Source organism: Vipera berus, assembly GCF_964194415.1.
Source record: "Vipera berus genome assembly, chromosome: W".
Lineage (NCBI taxonomy): Eukaryota > Metazoa > Chordata > Lepidosauria > Squamata > Viperidae > Vipera > Vipera berus.
The window spans coordinates 25,218,082-25,239,953 of NC_138210.1; the positions used below are offsets into that span (position 1 = coordinate 25,218,082).

Here is a 21,872-nt window from a genome sequence, read left to right on the forward strand (position 1 = left end):
GCAGGTGTCAGCATTTGCTCAATTTTCATGTCTTTCTAGTCTTTTTTCTTTCTCTAAAGGGTAAGTTTTGCAGCTACTAAAAGGGAGGGAGCAGAGTCCCCCTCCCCTTTTCCTTCTTCGGAGATCTCTTTTTTGGGGGACTATCTTCTTCAGGAAAATAGGTAAGATAGAGAAAATCAATATTCTTACCCAGATTCAAACATGCTGTTTAAGATCCGCTTAGTTTAAAAGCTTATGGCTTCCGTTGTTTCAGCTATGAGTGGACATGAAGTTAGCCAGCCTTTTCTTCCATTGGTTTCTGGGAGGCTTCTCCTGGACTGTTTGGAGAGACCGCCATCTCTCCTAAGTCCCTGGGATTTCCTTCATTCATTCCACCCCTTCAGGGTGGGTTCTGGCCCCTTAGGGTCCCCCCCAAAAAAGAAATTTCAGCCGAAGGATTCGGCATTCCAAATCTTCCAGCTGTTTCGCTGAAAAACAGGAACCAGAAGCCGGAAGATGATGCATATCCTACGTGGGCAGTTTAAGGACCCTGTGGCGGCCTGACACATGGAATCCCGCATCCGCACCCTTAAGCAGGGAAAGCGGCTGGTGATAGAGTACATTCAAGACTTCTGAAGCCTAGCTAGCCACTTGAGGGACTGGCCCAAGCGTCTGCTCATTTCCTACTTCCAAGAAGGGCTAAACTGAGACCTATACCCAAACTGCATATGCCGAGGAGTGCCGCACAACCTACAAGCGTGGTTCTGAGTGGCCAGCAAGGTAGAGATCAACCTCATGGAGTTCCAAGAGCACGCCACACAGGAGAGTCGACCCCACAGAACCGGGTCCCAGAGGGGGAAAAGGCGCAACCCCAGCCAGAAGAGGCAAGCCTCATCAGAACCAGCGTGCCTGTTTCCGCTGTGGGAAGAAGAGCCATCAAGCAGCCATGTGCCTCACACCACAGCCAGTGTCTGCTCCTCCACCTGCCAGCCAGCCCAAAAGGAAGAGGCCCCCGGCAAAGCTGAAGGAAAAGACACGCGTAGGGCAGCAGGCTGTCGAATTCTCTCCCCAGTCCAGTAAGCAAGAGGGAACTCCGACCACCACCCAAGCGGGTCCAACCTTCTACAAGAGTGATAGAAAAGGGGAAGCCAACCTCATGGTAAGTGTCACCCCTATGTCACCCCTATGACAGCCAGGGTCGGGATCATGGTGCCATCCTCAGGGGTGAGGGGAACCATCACAGCATTGCCGGACTTGGGGTGCACCCAGTGCGGTCAGTCCCCAGGTGGTAGAAGAAGTGAGGCTGAGGAAACTAACATGACCCATGGCGTTTTCCCAACTGGATGGGTCGATAACAGGGTGTGCCATCTACCTACCTGACCGAGCCAGTAAAGCTCAAAGTGGGGACCCATGTAGAGACTATTAGATTCATTGTGGTCCCTGGAATGACTGAACCCATGGTCCTGGGACTGGTGTGGTGGAAAAAGTGGAACCCCTCTGTGAGCTGGGACAAAGAGGTGGTGGATATGGAGAAAAGCTGCTAACCAGCAAGAGCTAGGGAGAGCGCAGAGAGCTGGCCACATGCCTGCGGCTAGGAAAGTGAAAGCGGAGACCGCAAATACACTAAAAGGAGGAAATGGGTTACAGCCGCTGATTCCAGCAGAGTATTGTGACCTAGCCAAGGCTTTCAGCGAGAAGGAATCAGACGTGGTCCCACCTCACCAACCCACCGACTGTGCAATATAGTGCTGGGAGCCAAATTACCCAATCTAAAAATATACTCCATGACCCCCAGAGAGATGGACGAGCTCCGAGCATTCATTGACAAGCACTTGGTGAGGGGATTCATCCAGCTGACAAAATCAAGGATGGCGGCCCCAGTGCTATTCAAGGAAAAGAAGGACGGGTCCCTTAGGCTGTGCATGGATTAGAGGGCTAAACTGCATATGTGTGGAGAACATGTACCCCCTCCCCCTGTTGAGGGACAAGCTGGGTTATTTGGCAAAGAAGAAGATCTTCACTAAGCTGGACTTGAGGGAGGCATACTATCAAGTGAGGATTTTTTATTTTTTATTTTTTTTAATTCCATTTATATCCCGCCCTTCTCCGAAGACTCAGGGCGACTTACAAGCTTAGCAGTAGGACGAGGACGAATAGAAAACCGCGTTCAATTGCCCCCTAGGGTGCTACCAGTTCCAAATAATGCCCTTCGGGCTACAGAGGGCTCCTGCTGTATTCATGCAACTAATAAACGAAGTCCTGTATGAGTATTTATACAAATGGGTCTTGCTGTACTTGGACGATATATTAATACACACCGAAAGCACTGAAGAGCATGTGAAGTTAGTCAGGGCAGTACTCAAGAAACTGTGAAGAGCCCAACTCTACGCAAAGCTGTCCTAGTGTGAGTTTCACAAAACTTGCTTGGACTATCTGGGGTACCATATCTCTAATGAGAGAGTGGAAATGGACCCCAGCAAAGTGAAAGCCATATTGGAATGGGAGCCCCCACGAACCAGAAGGCAGTTACAGAGCTTCCTAGGCTTTGCAAATGTTTACCAATTCATCCCCACATTCACCCAAATAGCACTGCTGATCACCAATCTGCTGAAAACCAGGGGAAGGAGGACCAAAATCCAGTCAACCCCTGGATTGGTTCCTTGATTGCCAAGCCACTTTTGAAAAGCTGAAACGCCTGTTCACTGCAGGGCCAGTCCTGAAGCACCCCAACCTGGAGAAGCAGTTTGTAATACATGCTGATGCCAGCGATGTAGCAATAGGGGCAGTCCCACTCCAAATGAATACCAAAGGGGAATTGCAACATTTCACCTACACGTCCCGCAAGTTGTCTGACACTAAAAGGCATTGGGCTATCTGGGAAAAGAAGGCTTACGCAGTCCAGTGGGCTCTCATGATGTGGAAACAATTCTTGGAGGGTAGCAAGATCCCATTCGAGGTTGACAGATCACAAGAACCTAGATGTACTAAAGACCCCCTGGAAGCTGCCCCCTAAGCAAGTCTGGTGGGCTCAATATTTTAATTGGTTCAATTTCACCCTCCAATATCTACCTGGAGGGAAGAACTTCCTTGCAGATGCCCTCTTGCATGCCGCAGTACAATAACATCCGAGAGGCAGTAGTGACTTCCATCATCCCATCTAGACAGCACACAGCACCAGCCATCACTCAACAACAAGCAGCATCCCGACCGGAGCCAGCCCAGGGATGTAGAGCAACCCCTGAAAGACACCCTGGCAAGAGACAAGTGGTTCCAGCAGCACGAAGGCAACCTGTCCCTGAAGGAAGGGTTGGCGTAGAAAGGGACAAAATTATATGTCCCAGCCAGCCAACAGACCTTAATTGTGCAGTAGAGTCATGACACAAAGGTAGCAGGACATTTTGGGTTCATAAAAACTCTTCACTTAGTGAAGAGGCAGTTCTGGTGGCCAAAGCTGCCATGTGTCCTTCAATGAAATGGCTACCCGGTCTATTGCAGCTGATCTAATGAAGCCCTGGGAAGAGATCTCTATGGACTTTATTGTGGACTTGCCAGAAAGTGCAGAGAATACTGTAATCTGGACCATCACAGACCTATTTTCCAAGCAAGCACATTTTGTAGGGTGCCCGAAGATTCCCTCCGCCAGGTCCCTGGCAAAGATGTTCGTGCAGCATATCTATCAGGTGCATGGAGTCCCAAAACGCATCATTTTGGACCAAGGGGTGCAGTTCACATCAACATTCTGGTGGGAATTCCTCAACCTGATTGGCTCCTCACAGGGCCTTAGCTCCGCCTATCATCCTAGTACCAATGAAGCCTGTGAATGTACAAATGTAGTTTTGGAGCAGTACCTGAAGTGCTATGTTGACTACCAACAGCCCAACTACTACCCTTTGCAGAAGTGGCATACAATAACTCCGTGCATAGTAGTACAGGGTTTACCCCTTTCTGGGTAGCTAGCAGAGTAGAGTCTGCACCCATGCAGGAAATCCTGCAGGGGCAGTCGTCCTCAGCATCCTTGGCTGAATGAATGGACACCTTAAAGGAAACATGGGTGGTGGTGCGCAGGGCATTGCAAAAAGCTACGGAAACGCAGAAGAGGCGGACAAAAAAAGTGCCCCACAGGGGGAGTTCAACGTGGGGGATAAAGTATATCTGTTTACCAAGTTCATTAACTTGAGGCAGCCTTGTAAGAAGCTGGGCCCAAAGTACATAGGACCCTTCCAGATTATCAGGATCATAAATCTGGTTACTGTAGAGCTGCAGCTGCCAAAAAGTCTCAAGCAAGTGCACCCAGTGTTTCACTGCAGTCCGTTGAAGCCTTTCTGTAGTTCGGAATTAAGACCTGCTAGAGAGAAGGGACGCGGTGGCTCAGTGGGTTAGGACGCTGAGCTTGTCGATCAGAAGGTCGGCAGTTTGGCGGGTCGAATCCCGAGTGCCACATAACAGAGTGAGCGTCTGTTACTTGTCCCCAGCTTCTGCCAACCTAGCAGTTCGAAAGCACGTAAAAAATGCAAGTAGAAAAATAGGGACCACTACGGTGGGAAGGTAACAGCGTTCCGTGCGCCTTTGGCGTCTAGTCATGCCGGCCACATGACCACAGAGACGTCCTCGGACAAGCACTGGCTCTTCGGCTTTGAAACGGAGATGAGCACCAGCCCCTAGAGTTGGAAACGACTAGCATGCATGTGCGGGGAAACCTTTACCTTTACCTAGAGAGAAGGCTCCCCCTCCCATCCTAGTCAAAGGAGAGGAGCACTATGAAATCAAAGAGATTCTAGATTCCTGGCACCATAGGGGGAAACTGCAATATTTGGTGTTATGGAGGGGCTATCCCTTAGCTGATGCAGAATGGGTATGTTGTGATTCAGGGTCAGCCTGTGGGTTCGGCAGTTGGGTTGGACGATTCAGAGGAGGAGGAGGGGGGTGTTGAAGAGCTTGCTGAGAATAATATTGAGGCTCCACAGAGCCCTCAGCCAGGCCCCTCCCATCTGGTCACGACACAGACCCAGCTGTGTGAGCCTGACAGCGTGGATGAAGATGACCCACAGCTGGCCCTGTTCAAGGATGCCCAACGCAGGAGGCAGTCAATCAGGAGTAAACAGAGGAAGGCAATGGGGCACCTCGGAAGGAGGCAGAGAGAAGCCACGCCCTGAACTGTTTAAAAGGGGAATGTGTGGGAGGGCTGGTTTGCTGAAGGCAACCGTTTGAATAGCTCGTTTCATGGTTCATGTTTGCTCTCTTTGCTCTGTTTATGTTTTTATGTTAATAAATTTGGCAGGCTTAGTTCCAGCCTCTTGCCTTCTTGTAAAAGGGGTTGTCCCTGCCTTTTCTGCAGGGCCGGTAGCAGGCTGGTACAGAACAGGGTAGCTGCAACAGATGTGAAGGTGGCTAGGTTAGTGTGTAGATTTCATGCTGAACATTCAGGTTGGCCCCAGTGAGGAGAGGGGCAAATAATGTGGTATGCACCTTTGTGTTTATTTCCTAGGGCTATCATTCCTCTGGACTCGAGGGCCAGCATATCAAAGCTGACTCACTTTCTTTGTTGCCTGCATCAACTTCCAGCTTGCAGTTTGCCAAATAGAAATGAGAGGGGTTGGTAAATTCCTGGGGTGGGGGGACGCTAAGGAATGAATGAGAGCCTTCTGCCACTGGAGAGGAGACATCCACCAAGGCCAGGTTCTTGGAGCTACCAGCCGGCGCAGAATATTTTCCCAAAAGTACTGAGTGTAATTGGTGGAAAATGAACTGTGGGCAGTTCCAGGGGTGAAAAGGGGTTTTTACCTATGTGGTTTTTAGTGGAAAAACCTCAAAGCTGACTGCTTCTGCTGTGCCTAAATGGATCTTTCAATAAAGTTTTACTCTTGGTAGTTCCCACGTGCCAGGAGTTTCTTTTTGGGAAGTGCCAAATGGGATGGTTTCTTTCTTATTCCTGCAAAAAGCAGGCCAGGTGTCCACCCCTCATCTATACTCAAGAATGAAGTGAAATGAAATGGCTGAGCTAATAGAGACCAAAGAGGAATGCCTGATGACTATTTATGTACCTTGTGGTGAGATTGGCAGCAAATAAATTTAATAAATATATTTAAGATAATTTATATGGCTGCCCAACTCACTCTCGGTGACTTGCAAGGATAAAACCTCAATAGAAAAAGCAATACCCCCCCCCCGGGCAACAACAGTCAGACAACCCACTTGATGGGCTCCATATCACTCTGGGGTCCCCAGGCCTGTTGGTAGAAACATGTTTTAAGGGCCTTTTGAAAGAGTGTCAAAGTGGAGACCAATCTTATCTCTGCAGGGATGATGTTCCACAAGGAGGGAGCCACCACACACAAGGACTTTCTTCTTGGTCCCACTAGATGGACCTCCTTGGGATAGGGGACCCATAGCATTCCCTGCCTCCCCGCTCTGGTGGGTCAGGTAGATGTGACCGGGGAAAAAACAGTCCTTCAAATAGCCTGGTCTCAAGCCAGGTGAGAACCAGCACCCTGAATTGGACCCTGAAGCATATTGGCAACCAATACAGCTCCTGCAGGAGTGCAAATATAGGCTTTTGAACCAACACATTTTGAATTAATTGAAGCTTCCAGATACTTTTCAAGGGCAGCCCCATGTAGAGCATATTGCAATAGTCAAGATGGGAGGTGACTAAGGCGTCGGTAACTGAGTAAGGATTGTTGGTCCAGGAAAGGGCATGACAACCCACTGTTGTGCAAAGGTCCTCCTGACCATGACTGCTACCTGCTCTTTGAGCAGAAGTCGTGAGTCCAAGAAAACTCCCAGATTATGCACTGGGTCCATCTGGGGCAGTGCCACCCCAACCAAGACCAGAGATGGCAATTCTCCATGGACCAAAGAACCCCAAACCCAGAGCCATTCCGTCTTCCCAGGGTTCAGTTTCAGCCTGTTGCTCCTCATCCAGACCTTAACAGCCTCCAGGCACTGCAAGGTGGTGGTCACAGCATCACTTAACTTACCATGGGGCTGAGACATACAGTCGGATGTCATTGGCATATTGGTATCTCAGCCGGTGGCGGCGGTGGATGATGTTGCGCAGAGGCTTCATGTAGAACTTAAAATAGAAGACTGAACCCTGAGGGACCACAGCAAGCAGGAAACAAGAGCTGGACCTCTCACTTCTTATCAACACCAACTGAGAGTGACCACAGAGGAAGGAAGTGAACCAGGACAATGAAGTGCCTCCCACTCCCAACCCCTGAAGCTGCTCCAGAAGGATAGCATGGTCAATTTATCAAAGGCCACCGAGAAAGCAAGTAGAGCGAGGATAGACGTACTATCCCCATCCTGCCAGAATTAATCAAAAAGTGTGACTAACACAGTTTCCACCCCATATCCAGGCCTGAACCCTGACTGGAAAGGCTCCAGGTAATCCATTTCAACCATGAACCTCTGGAGCTGATGCATAACCATCTTCTTAAGAGCCTTCCCCAGAAAGGGAAAAGGGGAAACAGGATGAAAATTATCCAATTATTTTTCTTACACAACTCCTTGCACCAGGTGTCCTCTATCACCCTCCTCTGCTTTTTTCCTTTCTATTATCCTAAACTGACTACTGTTTGAGGTTTCAGTGTGCTCGGGTTTGAACAAGGCATCACTCTCAATTCAGTGTCAATTAAACAAGGCTGAAAAAAGTGAGATAATCATAACTGATATGACTGATTAATATGAGATAACTATTAGCTAAAATAAACATATTCTGATAGATAATACATTCAAACAGGCATAAATTAAACAGCTGTATCCATTCACAGTCTTAAGTATTTAATTCAAGGAAAAAAGGGTAGAGAAAATACCCAGTTGTTATGAGAAACCAAAGAAGATGACTTTATTATGGAGAAGACTAGATTGCAGCTGGGTGAATTTCATCATATAGTAGAAGACAAGACACAGAAAACTAGTCAGCATATTTATGGTCCTCATAAACCCCTAGCCTATGTGCAGACAAAATGTCCAGTTTTTTTCTAAAATAAAAATTTGGGAGAAAAATCCTGCTTTGCCTGCTTTTGAAGTGCAGTCCTCAACATATTAAGCACATCTGATGCAGCCCAACTAGCACACTCCTGTCCTACAGGCAAGATGAAACTTTCAATGACTAACATGCCTGCATTGTTCAGAGAATATATAACCTGCATTATCATAGCTTCCTCCATTGGGGTGGGTGGGGTGGGGGAGAAGAGGTGCATTTTAATCACTGAATTTTAGTTTTTTCCTCTATTCCCTTTTGCTTTGAGAACTCATGAAAACTTAATTTTTTCATATCAATGAGTTCATAATGGTCCCAGATTTGAGACAGCAATAGCAATAGCACTTAAGACTTATATACCGCTTTACAGCCCTCTCTTAAGCAGTTTACAGATTCAGCATATTGCCCCCAGCAATCTGGGTCCCCATTTTACCAACCTCAGAAGGATGGAAGGCTGAGTGAACCTTGAGCTGGTGAGACTCAAACTGCCAGCAGTTGGCAGTCAGCAGAATTAGCTTGCAATAGTGCATTCTAACCACAGCACCACCACGGCTCTTATTCCTTTTCCCTTTTATTTTTCCCTTTTTAATAGCAGCCATCAAAACAAAGCACAGCAGTATCTCCAATAATGAGCAGCATATCTGTAATATTGAGAATTATTATATGGGGCATCTCACAAAAATGGCTGTCCTTCCACAAAACAGCTGAATGAATGTAATTAAGTCAGGTAGATTTTTAGCCTCACCTCCCTGCCACATACCATTTACCTATCTTTTTTGTGGTCTCACTTCCAAAGTAGCAACCTGCCACTGTCTTTTATTATCATCAGGAGGAGGAGGACAATGGGACTAGCACTTTGCACTACAGCATGTCTGTCTCCCTTTTGTTATTTTTAATTAAAAGAAAATCAAGTATGGCACAGGACTACGAACAGTGGGATTGCCTATGAACAGTGGGATTGCTAATTCCAGTTGAATCAGAAATCAGGAAACGGATTTACCATTTGTCTCCACAAAACATTTTTAAGTCTTGCTCCTCCAGCTGTGCTTACCTGATCACACTTTTTGTGGTAGGCATCCTTTTCCTTTTGGGAAAGAAGTTTCCACTGCTGACTGCAGAGCACCATCCGTTCTGTGCTTGGGACATCTTTCATGTTTGCCATCAGCTCAGCACAATAAAGTGAGTAACTATTCCTAAAATAATAAGTTTCTTTATGTAGTACTGTTCCTTTGAGTTAGTACTGGGTACACTCTATACCAGTGGTTCCCAACCTTTTCTATACCCCGTACCCCTAAAACGCTTCTGATATATTCTCGCACCCCTTACAAAAGTTCAAAACAAATTATGCATATACACAATAATTTTGAAACTTCCAAACCCAAGTTTTTGTACCCCCTGGAATATCGTCTCGCACCCCCAGGGGGTGCGAGCACCCCTGGTTGGGAACCCCTGCTCTATACTAAGCAATAGCATTCAAATGCCTGTGGTAATATTTCCATGTCTCCCATGATAACCCTTGGAGATAAATTCCCACTTCAGCTACAAATGTTCACTTCAGGAGATTCTCATAAATAATTTAAAATAGAGGTGCACTACTTGAGGCCTCAGAGCCACAGACAGCCCCCACTAAAGTCCTGAGTTCACCCCTCCCTCAAAAAGATGTCAGCAAATTAATCAAACAGGAGAACTGTCAAAAATCTGGGAAACAATGCTGGCTGGGGAATTCTGGGAGTTGAAGTCTTCAACATCTTCAAGTGGCTGAGTTTGAGAAACACTGAGCTAGACACTAAAAATGAATGTGAGTTTCCGGTGGCGACGCGACGTCGAAAGACAGCCGTTTTCGGGCTGCCCGCTCCGCAGCTGTGTTTTTCCATCGTAAACAGCGCCGATCAGCTGTTTAGATGGATTTGAAGCCCCCTCCTTGGGAGAAGAGGAGGGGGTGAGGCCCCAGGTAGGGGTTGAGCTCTCCGGGGCCGCCTGAGCTGAGAGCTTGGGCGGCTGAAGGATGAGCCCCCCCCGAAGCCTGGGTTGCTCCGAGCTGCGCAGCGCCTCTGCTCTGGGATTCTTGGAGCAGAGCCAGGCGTTAGCAACCACCCCTGCCAAAAGGAAATACTTTTGATTATCAAGATGCAGGCAGAGCGGTACAGGAGGTCAAGGTGAAGTGGACTCTTTATTTTTACTCTCTAGCTCAATGGATTTTATAGCTTTAAAGTGAAAGTGCGTAATAAGTGAAAGTGGGGGAAGATGGCGGCTAAAACCTCTAAAGCTCTTCGGAATGCGGGGTCTTCCCTGGTGCAAGAGACCTCACTGCAAGCTTTGCTTCCTCCTGCATCTCCCTCGGTATTGACGCTTAAGGATTTACAAGACGCTCTTGGAAAGCATGCACAACTGATGTCTGATATGATGGATGAAAAGTTGAAAAAGCTGGAGGAGAAATTGGAGGAGAAAATGGAGAAATTGGAGAAGAAGATGGAAGAGAAGCTGAGAGCAATGAGGGTGGACATCTTGTCTAAGGTTGAATCCGTAGCTGAATGTGTGCTACAGCTGGATATAAAAGTGGAGGATCTCAGTCAAAAGAACTCTATATTAGAAGCAAAGGTATTAGAAAATGAAAATATAAGGGATAAAATGGACGAAGAATTGAGCCTTGTTCAGTATAATCAGATGCAGTATGCTATTAGAATTAGGGGTTTAAAGGAGAATGGTAAAGAAGATTTAAAGCAGCTGATTTCTGAGGCTCTGGAAGGGGTACTGGGCCAGTCAGCATCTGAAATTGAGGGAAATATGGACAAAGTTTTTCGTGTAAATTCATGGATTGCAAGACAGAGGAAGTTACCCAGAGATGTGGTGGTCTATTTTACAAAGAGAGTAATTAGAGATGAAGTCATTCAAGCTGCTTATGATACTAATTTGGTAGTGGCTGAGCAAGAAGTTTTGGTTTTAAAAGAGATCCCTCCGAAGATCCTAAGGAGAAGGAAAGATTTTGCATTTCTAGTACAGGAACTTAAGAAACGTGATATTAAGTTCAGATGGGAGATTCCAGTTGGGTTGGTGGCGACGCACGAAGGTAAAAGACATCGTTTGGTTACTGTGGCTCAGGCACGTGATTTTTATAGTAATGTGTTAAAAGCAACCCCCCTATCATTTTTGGAAGCTGCAAAAGGATACGGTGTGGGAAAGTTTCAAGATGTTGCAGATAGACAGACAGAGGACAATGGTGTTGGAGGGGATCAAGCCACAGTCTCATCGGTTGCTGCAGGAGGCCAGAAGATGACGCGTGCCGCCCTAAGAAGAGCGAGACGAGAGCAAGAGCAAGACCAGCAGAAAGTTATGGAATCTTCAAAGTGTGCTTACAGTGATGTAGGAGATGTAGGAGGAGAGCAGGCTAAAGAAGTTTTGGGGGTCATGACAGAGGTGCTCCAAAAGTTTTGGGGCGTTAAGATTGCTGATTAAATTTTTAGATTAGAATGTCAATGGAGTAAAATTATTATAGAGGAGAAAGAAAGTTTTTTTTTCTCTTTTTAATATTTTACACAATTTAAGATTGATGTTATTTGCTTGCTAGAAAAGTATATTAGGGTTATGGACTTAAACTATGTGTTGAACTAAGAGTGGGTATGTAAGCTCCTAATTAACAACAAGTTGTCTTAGAGATTGCCTAAAATTTTTTTTATATACTCTTTTTATTTGAACTTTTATTTGAACTTAAGGATGATTTGGAACTGTGAGACATTTGGCGTGATACATGCAAGAACTATTTTTGATTATAGTTTAGTTTGGTCGGAGATTATTAAGATTAACAGAGATAAGCGCTTTTGGTGCGTAACTGAGAATTTGTTTGGAAATTAGAGAAAGGTGGGAGAATGCAAATAGCAGGTGAAAGTTTTTTTTTCTTTTCCTTTTTTTTTTGAAATTAATATGAATAAGGACTGGGATTAAGAAAATTTATTTTGAGTAAAGATCTTTTTCTGTTTTCCTCTTTTTCTTTTCTACTTTATTTGTAATATTAATATTGTTTGTACTCATTTTATATGAGCTAGAGAGAGATAGAATTTATAGTTTATTGTTGATAACATAGGGGTGTTTATGTTTGTTTTTTGATTTTATGCCCTGTATTTAGCTCTAGGAAGTCGGGGGGGGGGAGGAGGGAGTGGGGGAGAGGGATAGGGGTGGGGGAGGGGGGGATTAAAGTCAAAATGTATTGTAAAACTTTTTAAATAAAAAAAAAATGAATGTGAGCACATGTACCTCAAATCTGAAAAGGAACAGATAGTTTGTCACTGGCAAATACATTAATTGCAACTAGTGCAGAAAGAGGAGGAGGAGGAGTGGAGTGAGCAACATAAATCCATAATTCGGCTTGCCTGCTATCTGAATAGCCTTTCAGAAGCCAGCTGGAATGATTTGGGATTTTTAACCTCAAAAGTTTGGAGAACAAAAGCTGGACAGGATACATCCGGTTTGCCGACGCGGCCGGTATGGACACTTGGAAGACGACTCTCGTCTTCCACGTCCAGTTTTGCATCGCTGGGGGCCCCTAAAAGGGTCGAAAAGTCACCCCAGAGAGGCGACCAGCAAGGAGGGGCTTTCACAAGATCGCGGGAGAGCGGCAACTCTCCCACCAGTGCCTGCGTTCCCTTCAACCTGGCGGACGAAAGACTGGCCATAGCAATATGGCCGGTCACTAGGCTGCGGACAGCCGAAGTCACACTTACCATCAGGCAACATTAAAGCAGCATGGAAGAGACTGGGTGAGATCTACCTCTCTTAAATTCCAACTTTTTTCCACCTAAGTAAGCTGCTAAAGTACTTTTCCCCCCTGTGGAGAGTGAATGGGGATTTTAGCCCTCCCTCCAGAAACAGCGGCGATCGAATATACAGGGGAGATTTTAAAAACGTTGAAAAAATAATTGGATCCCAACTAGAACTTTATTTTCTAAAACTTGTGGATTAAAAGCTTTTGATTATCTACTTTTTACTTCCTATTTTTATTTGAAAGTTTGGGGTTTTCCTCCTAAAATAGAAGAAATAATTGAAAGGTTGGGGGACATCTTGTGGGCAAACCTGAAATTGCAATGTGTTATTCTTAAAGAAACGAGACTTGGCTGACAGTTTAGAACAAGGCTTTTCAACCAGTGGTACGGGTACCACCTGTGGTACATTGGCACCTGGCAGGTGGTACACGACCATCCTAGAAAAGTGGTAGTGGGTGAGGGGAATGAGCTGAACCAGTGGCAGCACCGCACAAGCCTGAGCGAGAGATGGCTGGAGCTGCACGGCTGTTAGGGCTCAGCGTTAAGTGCCAGGATCAGCGCCAGGCTACAGCTGGAGCTCGGCACTGATCCTGGCGCTTCTGAGCCCAGAAGAAGTGCCGATCAGCTGGAATGTTGCAGCATCTCCAGGGTCTTGTGATTTACATTCAGATGCTTGGCAACTGATTCATATTTATGACGGTCACAGTGTCCCAGGGTCATGTGAAGTGACCAAAACCTGCTGCAATCACCCACCTGACAGGGGGAATAAAAAACAAACACCCACCACCCCACCCCCGCTGCCAATCCTCAACAGAAATGCACACAACTATGAAAACCTCGGACAGGAGGAAGAGTGCCGCCGGACGGGCAGGCACGTGTCTTGCTCAGCTGTGGCTTGGGGGGCACTTTTTTCAGTGCCATTGTAACTTTGAACAGTCACTAAGTGAGCTGCTGTAAGTTGAGGACTACCTGTACTTCACTTTTTTTCTTTGTTTTTTGGTCAAGTTTTTGACACCTTGCTAGGCGACTGGTGGTACTCAGATGTTGCCATATCCTAAAAGTGGTACAATGGGTGAAAAGGTTGAAAAGCCCTGGTTTAGAACACAAGATAAGATTCATGTAACCTTGAACACCAGCTGTGAGAGTCTTAGCTGTGTTTCTTATTTACTAAGGAAAAAAAAACCTGTAAAAGTTTTCAATTCAACTCACCACTATGGAAGACCAGGAACAGACTTTTACTATGGAAGAAACACAAAAACAAAACTTTGCTAAGATGAAGATAACTTACCAAACTCACCAAATTCTCCTTACAGCAGGTGAGGAAATAAGAGCTTTTGGAAAAAAACTAGAAAGCGTCTTTAGATAAGCAAACTCAAACTTTGAATACAACTAATAAACTATCTATACAGAATAAAACAGAAAAAATCAAACAATCAAATATTTTGACAGAAGATCTAATCACCCAACAAGTACAGACAACAGAAAATTCAAAAAAAAATCTGACAAAATGGATGGAGGAAAAAACCTGCTATATAAAACAGAAGGAATTCGAAGATCAAAATGAGAAACAGATGGAAGAAAAGATAAACAGTCCAGGACAACTACGTCAAGAGGAGAAAATAAAGAGAAGATCTGGTAGTTCTGCCAGACCCCTCAACTTTCCAAAAATGGTGACTGGATGGTCATCCCAATATGATAAAATAATACAAGAATTCTTTGATGATCCTGAAGAAAGGACACGGAAGACGACTTGGCAAAGGAAAAAAGCCAGAATAAGACTGAAGAAGAAAGGAGTGTGGACATATTTAGGAGGTCTAAAATAGAATATATTTAAGTAGACAAGACCCGTATCTTGAATATGAGATATTGTTATGATGTGAAGATAAAGAAAAATGTTGGCTAATTAAAACCTAGATGTTTTAATGACAATAGTTAAATTGAAATATTGAGTTGTTTATAAAGGTTAGATAAAGATGATTAAGACATATACATATTAAGAGTGATGTAACATAATTAATATGTCTAGATGTAGCGATAAGGTACAACGGCCTGCAGGAACCCTACAGAGGGCGCACGTAGGCGCGGAGCGAGACCCCGCCCTCCCCAGGGACTTCTTGTGCAGCAACCGGATTGACTTCTGATTGGTGCTTCTTCAGAGCACACATGGCCGGGAAGGCGCGTTGGAGTCCCAGGTACCGGTAAGGCGATCGGCCTGCTCCTCCATTGCCTGCCAGCCCCGGAAGAGCCCCGCATGAGCACCTCACCAGCCGCCGAACCCTGCCTTTCGAGCAGGAGTGGCCTTGCCCTGCTTGCCCTTGGCCACCTCCGCGGGTGCTGCTCTAGCGCGGAGAGGGTGAGGCCGGTCCCCGTTCGGCCCGCCACCCCTGGGAGAGCCCCGCACGAGCACCTTGCCGGCCACCGAACCCTGCCTTTTGAGCAGGAGCGGCTGTCAAGCCCCGGGCTCACCAATCAACTGGGTTGGGGGGGGAATCCGTGCAGCAACCCAGCTACCTGGCCTGCCAGCCGCTCATTGCTCCGCTGATCAGCTGGGAGGCTGAGACTCCGGATTTGAGCCAGCAACAGAGCGCACTGCAGGGAAGACATGCCAAAGCTCGTCCTGGAGCCTCCGCTGCTGGAAGCCTGCTTGCAAAAAGCGGGGCAGGAGGCAGCAGATGCTCACGGCGCCAGGCAAGAACAAGCAGGGCAAGGCCGCTATGAAGCCCCGGGCTCGACAATCAACCGGTTGTGGGGGGAGAATCCGTGCAGCAACCCGGCTACCTGGCCTGCCAGCCGCTCGTTGCTCCGCTGATCAGCTGGGAGGCTGAGACTCCGGATTCAAGCCACCGACAGAGCGTAGCACAGGGAAGACGCACCAAAGCCAGCTGCTCATTGCTCTGCCGATCAGCTGGTTTGCTGCGTGGATTCCTCCCCCCACACCGAGTTGATTGTCGAGCCCGGGGCTTCATAGCAGCCTTGCCTTGCTTGCGTTTGGCCAGCGCCGTGAGCAACTGTCGCCGCCTGCCCCACTTTTTGCAAGCCCCGTTATGCTGCCGTCGCAGGCTTCCGGCAGCGGAGGCTCCGGGACAAGCTTTGGCGCATCTTCCCTGCGCTGTGCTCTGTCTGTGGGGGCTGCCTTGGGAAAGGTGGAAGCGCAGCTGTTGTCCAGGACAGTCAACCGCTCTAAGCCCTGTTTGGCCGGCTTTGTGCCTCCATCCTCCAAGAGCAGCTGATTGTGATTTGCTGCCATGTGCTTCCCCAAGTGTGCCTCAGCCCCGGATCTCCCCCCACCCGGGACTCCGGCTGCATCTACAGAAGGCAGCGGGGTGAAGCGCGCTTTGGCATGACTTCCATCCATCCCATGTGAAGGGCACCTTCCTGCCCCGCGGTCCACAGCAGCATTGTTGGCATGCATGGATCGACTGTGAGCGAATGCGAGGTGTTTCTGTTGCTGGAATAAAGCTTATTAAATGAGCTAGCAACCTCCGAGTATCGTTGTTAGATCTTCCCTAACTTTCCTCGGGTGCTTCATAAAGAGTTAAGTGGGCATCAGGTTTCTTGGTAAAAATGGATAAAGAAGGAAGGAAGGAAGGAAGGAAGGAAGGAAGGAAGGAAGGAAGGAAGGAAGGAAGGAAGGAAGGAAGGAAGGAAGGGACAATGGGAGGGAGGGAGGAAAGGAGGAAAGGACAAAGAGGGAGGGAAGGAAGAAAGGAAGGAAGGAAAGAAGGAAGGAAGGGACAATGGGAGAGCGGAAGAGAAATAGACAGAGGGAAAGAAAGAGGGAGGGAAAGAAAGAGGGAGAGAAAGAAAGAGGGAGAGAGTGAAATAGAGAGAGGGAGGGAGAGAGAGAGAAGGAGAGAGAAAGAAAAGGAGGGAGAGAGAAAAAGGGAGAGAAAGAGAGAAATAGAGGGAGAGAAAAAGGGAAAAGGAGGAAGAGAGAAAAGAGAAAAGAGAAAGAAAGGGAGGGAGAGAGAGAGAAAAATAGAGAGGGAGAGAGAAAGAGGGGGAGAGAGAGGGAGATTAAATTAGTAACATGGTGGTTAAGTGCTTGTCACAAGGTTGCAAAAGGCGATCACATGACCCTGGAACAATGTGACCATCATAAATATGAATTGGTTGCCAAGCATCTGAATGTAAATCACATGACCCTGGGGATGCTGCAACGGTCATAGGTGTGAAAAATGGTCATAAGTCACTTTTCCAGTGCCGTCATAACTTTGAACAGCGAATTGTTTTTTCTTTTTCTCTTTTTGGTCAAGTTTTGGACACCTTGCTGGGTGACTGGTGGTACTTGGACATTGTCTTATCCTAAAAGTGGTACAATGGGTGAAAAGGTTGAAAAGCCCTGTATTAAAGGAAAAAAGAGAGGAAATATTGGCTGTAATAGTTGGAGATTTGTATTAATACACATTTGTACGTAATGGAATTATTGTAACCCAGACACCACGTTGTTTTTCAAAGATATAATTGTAATATTGGAAAATAAAAAGTTTTTTTAAAAAAGCTGGACAGGAACAGGAGCATCTGTTGCTGTACCTACATCCTGCTGTATGGAATGGGACAATTAACTGTGGGCAAATGGCTGTGCCCACTTCACTGCAGGCCCTCTGCCACAGGTGACCCATCGTGGGCATTTATCATTGGCTGGCCCTGACTTCCGGTTTGCCATTGCAGCACTGGCGAACACATGGAGGCGAGCTCTGTCTTCAGTGTCCGGTTTTATCCCACTGGGGGACCCTGGAAAGGGTCGAAAGTCACCCTGTAGGGGCGACAAGCAGGGAGAGGACCCCTGCTTGATCGTGAAAGGGTGGCAGCCCTTCTGCTTGATCTGGGGTAGCTCTTCAAACCAGTGGGGAAAAGACCGGCCATAGCAATATGGCTCATCATTAAGCTGCTGACAGCCGAAGTCAAAACTACAACCAAGCACCTTTAAAGCAATGCGGATGAAACTGGGTGAGATCTGATAATCTCTTTAAGACTTTAAATATTTTTCCTGCAATAGCTGCCCAAAGTATTTCTCCCCATGTGAGGAGAGAGGGAAGGGAATTCTTACCCAACCCTCTAAGAACAGCGGCAATTGACTACCTAGGGGAAAAGAGCAATTCTAAGAACAATTTTAATTTAATTGGATGCATATACCTTTGAAATTTGGAAACTAAAAGTTTTCCTATTCTTACTGGAGATATTGGCTTTTATTTAAAAAGAAAAGAAACAACCCTTGAAAAACTATTATTAAAACTCGGGATTTAAAAAGTTTTAAACGGCATTGGTGACATCTTGTGGCAAAATATGTTATTACAATTTGTTATTGACTAAAAGAGACTTGGCTGGAAGCCCAGAAATTAGAAAAAAACCCTCTCGACATACCACCTGTGAGAAACACAGCTGTAAAGAAGGAACTGCAAGGCAGTTTATCTGGCATGTTTGAACTATGAAGATAAACCTTTATTGACTTTCAGAATTATATGTGGGAAACTGTTTTCTTATTTCTTTACATGAGAAGTCTTTGTTACTACATGAGATGATGGAATACTTTGGACTATAAATTCTTATCTGCCAAACAATTTTCACTATAAGACTATTCACAACACGTGAAATAGATGTCACACATCTAGCTACAAAAACTATTTTTAACATTTGATTTTAAAATCTTTAATTTAATACATTATCAAGAAAATATGGATGAAGATCAGGAAAAAATATTTTCTCTGTTGAAATCAATCCATGAAACCATTCTTTCAGCATGTAACAAAATGAGAGGCAACATAAAGGAAAAAGATGCCAGCTTAAATACACCGACCCAGATTTTGACTACAAACAAAGACCCAACAATGCAGAAAACAACAGGAGAAATGGAACAATTATTAAGACAGAGGACCCAACTGACCAACAGATCCAGCCAACAGGGAAATTAGAAAAAAGAGTGACAACATTGAAAATGGAAAAGATTTTTTTCATAAATCAGAAGAAACTTGAGGAACAGGAAGAAGAACAGACTGAATGGAAGATAAACTTATTAGGACAACTGTGGGAAACTGGAATAATGGGGAGGCGATCAAAGAAATATAATGGGGCAGAAGTTTCCAGTGACGTCAGCTGAAAACAGACTCAGGGAAAGGTCTCTCTCCTCCCTGGGTCCGAATTCTACCAGCTGGTGGGTCCAAATGGACTGAATGTTTCCCCGTAGAGGAATCCCCCAAAGGATGAATGTCTGAGTACTGCAGTTAGGTGGTAGCCGGACCGCTGGTCCCAACAGAGCCCCTGGAATCAGCAGGAAGAAAGGCGGATCGTACTTCATACGACCCGCCATTGCCAGCTGCTCAGCAGAGACAAAAGACTTCTAATTTGCATGCAAATAGTCAGCTCGGTGAGGAATTTCCTTTTACTCTCTTTACAAGCCAAGACCCTTAGTGATTAGCACTTTTTCAGCCTTTGGGAGCGAAGCCCTTACTCGAGGGAGGGGGGTGGAATTCTCTTTTATCCCCCACTTCCAATTTACAAGCGGCGGTTTAAGCTTCCAGCAAAATGAAAATGCTACTTTATCACAGGGCTGTTTCTGGCTAGAAGCTTGGGAAAGCTTTTGCTTCTATAAAATTGAGTGTTTGTGTGAAAGCCACTATGATTTTTACTTCTTATTTTTACTTTTACTTTTTACTTTTTAAAAAACTTGAAAGTTTTTTTTCCTCCTCGCTCCTTCTTTTTTATTTTCCCTGCAAAGGGTGGGACTGAATAGATAATCCCATCGAGTGGTGAAACTTGAAAATTTCACCCACCCTCCTTGTACGGTTTTATCTCACACTGGAATTTGGCTGTTTGCCCAGACATTGGCCTGAAGGTCTTTGGCATCACTGTTTTCAAAAGAAAAAAGGACTCCCTTTGATGTTTTTGGCCTGATGGTTTTGAAGATTATTGTTTAAACAAGTCTGTCCTTGAAGTTATTTGATTCCCTTGGACTATACTGTAAGTACACAGAGATTTGGAATTGCTACTACCTGCTTCTGAATATAACTTTTTGGATTATAACTTGGACACTTCTACCTAGTTTTATTGCATTTGACCAACTCATATCACTTACTTTTACTATATTTTTTATTGAAAATTTTTGTTTTTTTAGTCTTACCTCTTTTTATTATTAGCCTTTTGTGGACCCTTTCTTTCTTTTTTTTTTCCTTTTCCTTATTTTTATTTTTGGGGCATCTCCTCTTTTTGCTCCACTATTTTTCAACATACTTCTTTTTTGGCTCCCTCTATTCTCATTTTTTATTATTATCACTATTTTTATTTTTGCTCTTTTTTATTTTCTTTTTTTCCTTTTTGGTCATTTGCTTTTGGGACTTCTATTTTTTTTTGTTCCCTTTACTTTTTACTACCTCTACTATTTTTGATGGTTTGTCTCTCCTAACTACTAGGAGCTCCCTGGATTACAAAACTTAACCATTGGGCGGAGATACCACACGATTTGAAGGAAAAGAGTATTTCTAACTTATCCAAACTTGGAAAAAAAGGCTCTTCTGCTCCTGCCTCAACTTCTGCAAGCCCAGTCTACCAGAAATCAATAACCACAATGTTACAACAGGAGAAGACCGATACCCAACAAAAGGATATCCAAGCTATCCTACAAGCAATCTTTGATGCCAACGCTGCCCAGTCCGCTACAGCAACTAAAAACCACGAAGAGTTGAAAAGTGACCTAGACAAAATGAACCAAAAAAATCAACAACATAGATTCTCAATTGGCAGACTTCAAAAAGTTGATTGCAGAAAATCAGCAAAGAATTCAAAAAATGGAACATAAGTCAACAGAGGTTGACCATCAAATAGCAGACCTGAAAGATGAAAACCAAAAACTCATCCAAATAAATGGAGAACTGGAAGATTCTTTGATGACCATAGAAATGAAGCGGGCATCGTATTTTCTAAGATTCCAAAACATACAAGAAGACAAGGAAGAGGATCTTTTAGAATTGATGACAGAGTTGCTGGCAGATGTTCTAGGCTTGGGGAAGTCCCAAATAGAAGGAGAGGTCGATCAGGTCTATCGCGTCAGCTCAAACTATGCCAGAAGAAATAAGGTGCCCAGGGAAGTCCACGTCAGATTTTTTAAAAAGAGCCACAAGAGATGAAATCCTGAGAAAAGTAAGAGATGAGCCGTTGAAATACAAAGAAAAAGAATTTGTGGTTCTTAAGCAAATTCCTAGAAGGATAAGAGAGGCTCGAAGAGACTACCAATTTTTAACTAAGAAAGTTGTTGAAAAAGGAGTGAATTTTAGATAGCTGATTCCAGAAGGGATTTTACTTTACTGGGATACAAAAAGATACAGACTGGATACACCACTTAAAGCATTGGAGTTCTTTGACAGTCACAGAGACTTTTTGGAGAAAGATAATCCGGAACACAAAAAACGAGAGGAAATACCAGTTCAAGGTGAGGCCGACCAAAAAGAGAGGGAAGAGACCAAAGAAACCAAAACCACATATACCTATTCAGAAGAAGGTGCAAGACCAAGAGACCAGAGACAGATAAGATCGACTAGAAGATTAAGACCCAGATATAATTGAAAAGGATGGAAGAGATAGGGATACTATCAGTAAATATTAACGGCCTAAATTCCCCCTCAAAAAGAAGAAAATCTTTCGACGACTTCCGGGTGGCAAGGCTCCGTCGAAGGCAGCTGTTCCGGCCGTCAGCCCCGTTGTTTTCCGTTGGAGCCGCTAAAACTGCGACGATCAGCTGTTTTGTGGCTCTGAAACCCTCTCCTCGGGAGAAGAGGGGGGGTGAGCGTTTAGGTAGGGGTAGAACTCCCCTAGACCACCAGAGTTTAAATTCTGGGGGTTGAAGGGTGACAGCCCCCCCGAAGCCTGAATTAGCTCCGGACTCGGGGACTCCTCTGCTCCAAGGCTTTGGAGCGGAGCAGGACGCTGCAACCAACCCTGCAATCAACAATTAACTTTGGATTACCTGGATGCAGGCAGAGCTGTGCAGGAGAATATTGAAACAGCAAGTATTTGAACTTTAACTCTTGTTAACTTTGAAAGAAAAAGTTGCAAGTGGTGTGGAAAGTGAAAGTGCGCAACAGAAATTAACTGGGTGTTAAAATGGCTTCTAAACCAACTAAAGTTCCTAGAAGTGCTGGTGCCTCACCAGTTCAGCATTCTTC

At 45.3% G+C, this 21,872-nt stretch overlaps 1 protein-coding gene across 1 annotated transcript in view; it reads right to left on the minus strand.

The window, feature by feature from the left end:
- LOC308676209 (nucleolar transcription factor 1-like) overlaps positions 1–21,872 on the minus strand; it is a 243,248-nt gene that overhangs the window by 119,273 nt on the left and 102,103 nt on the right. The window contains exon 10 of the mRNA XM_081341986.1: positions 9,015–9,156. Within this exon, the coding sequence (XP_081198112.1) occupies positions 9,015–9,156 (142 nt within the window). The remainder of the gene's footprint in view (positions 1–9,014; positions 9,157–21,872) is intronic.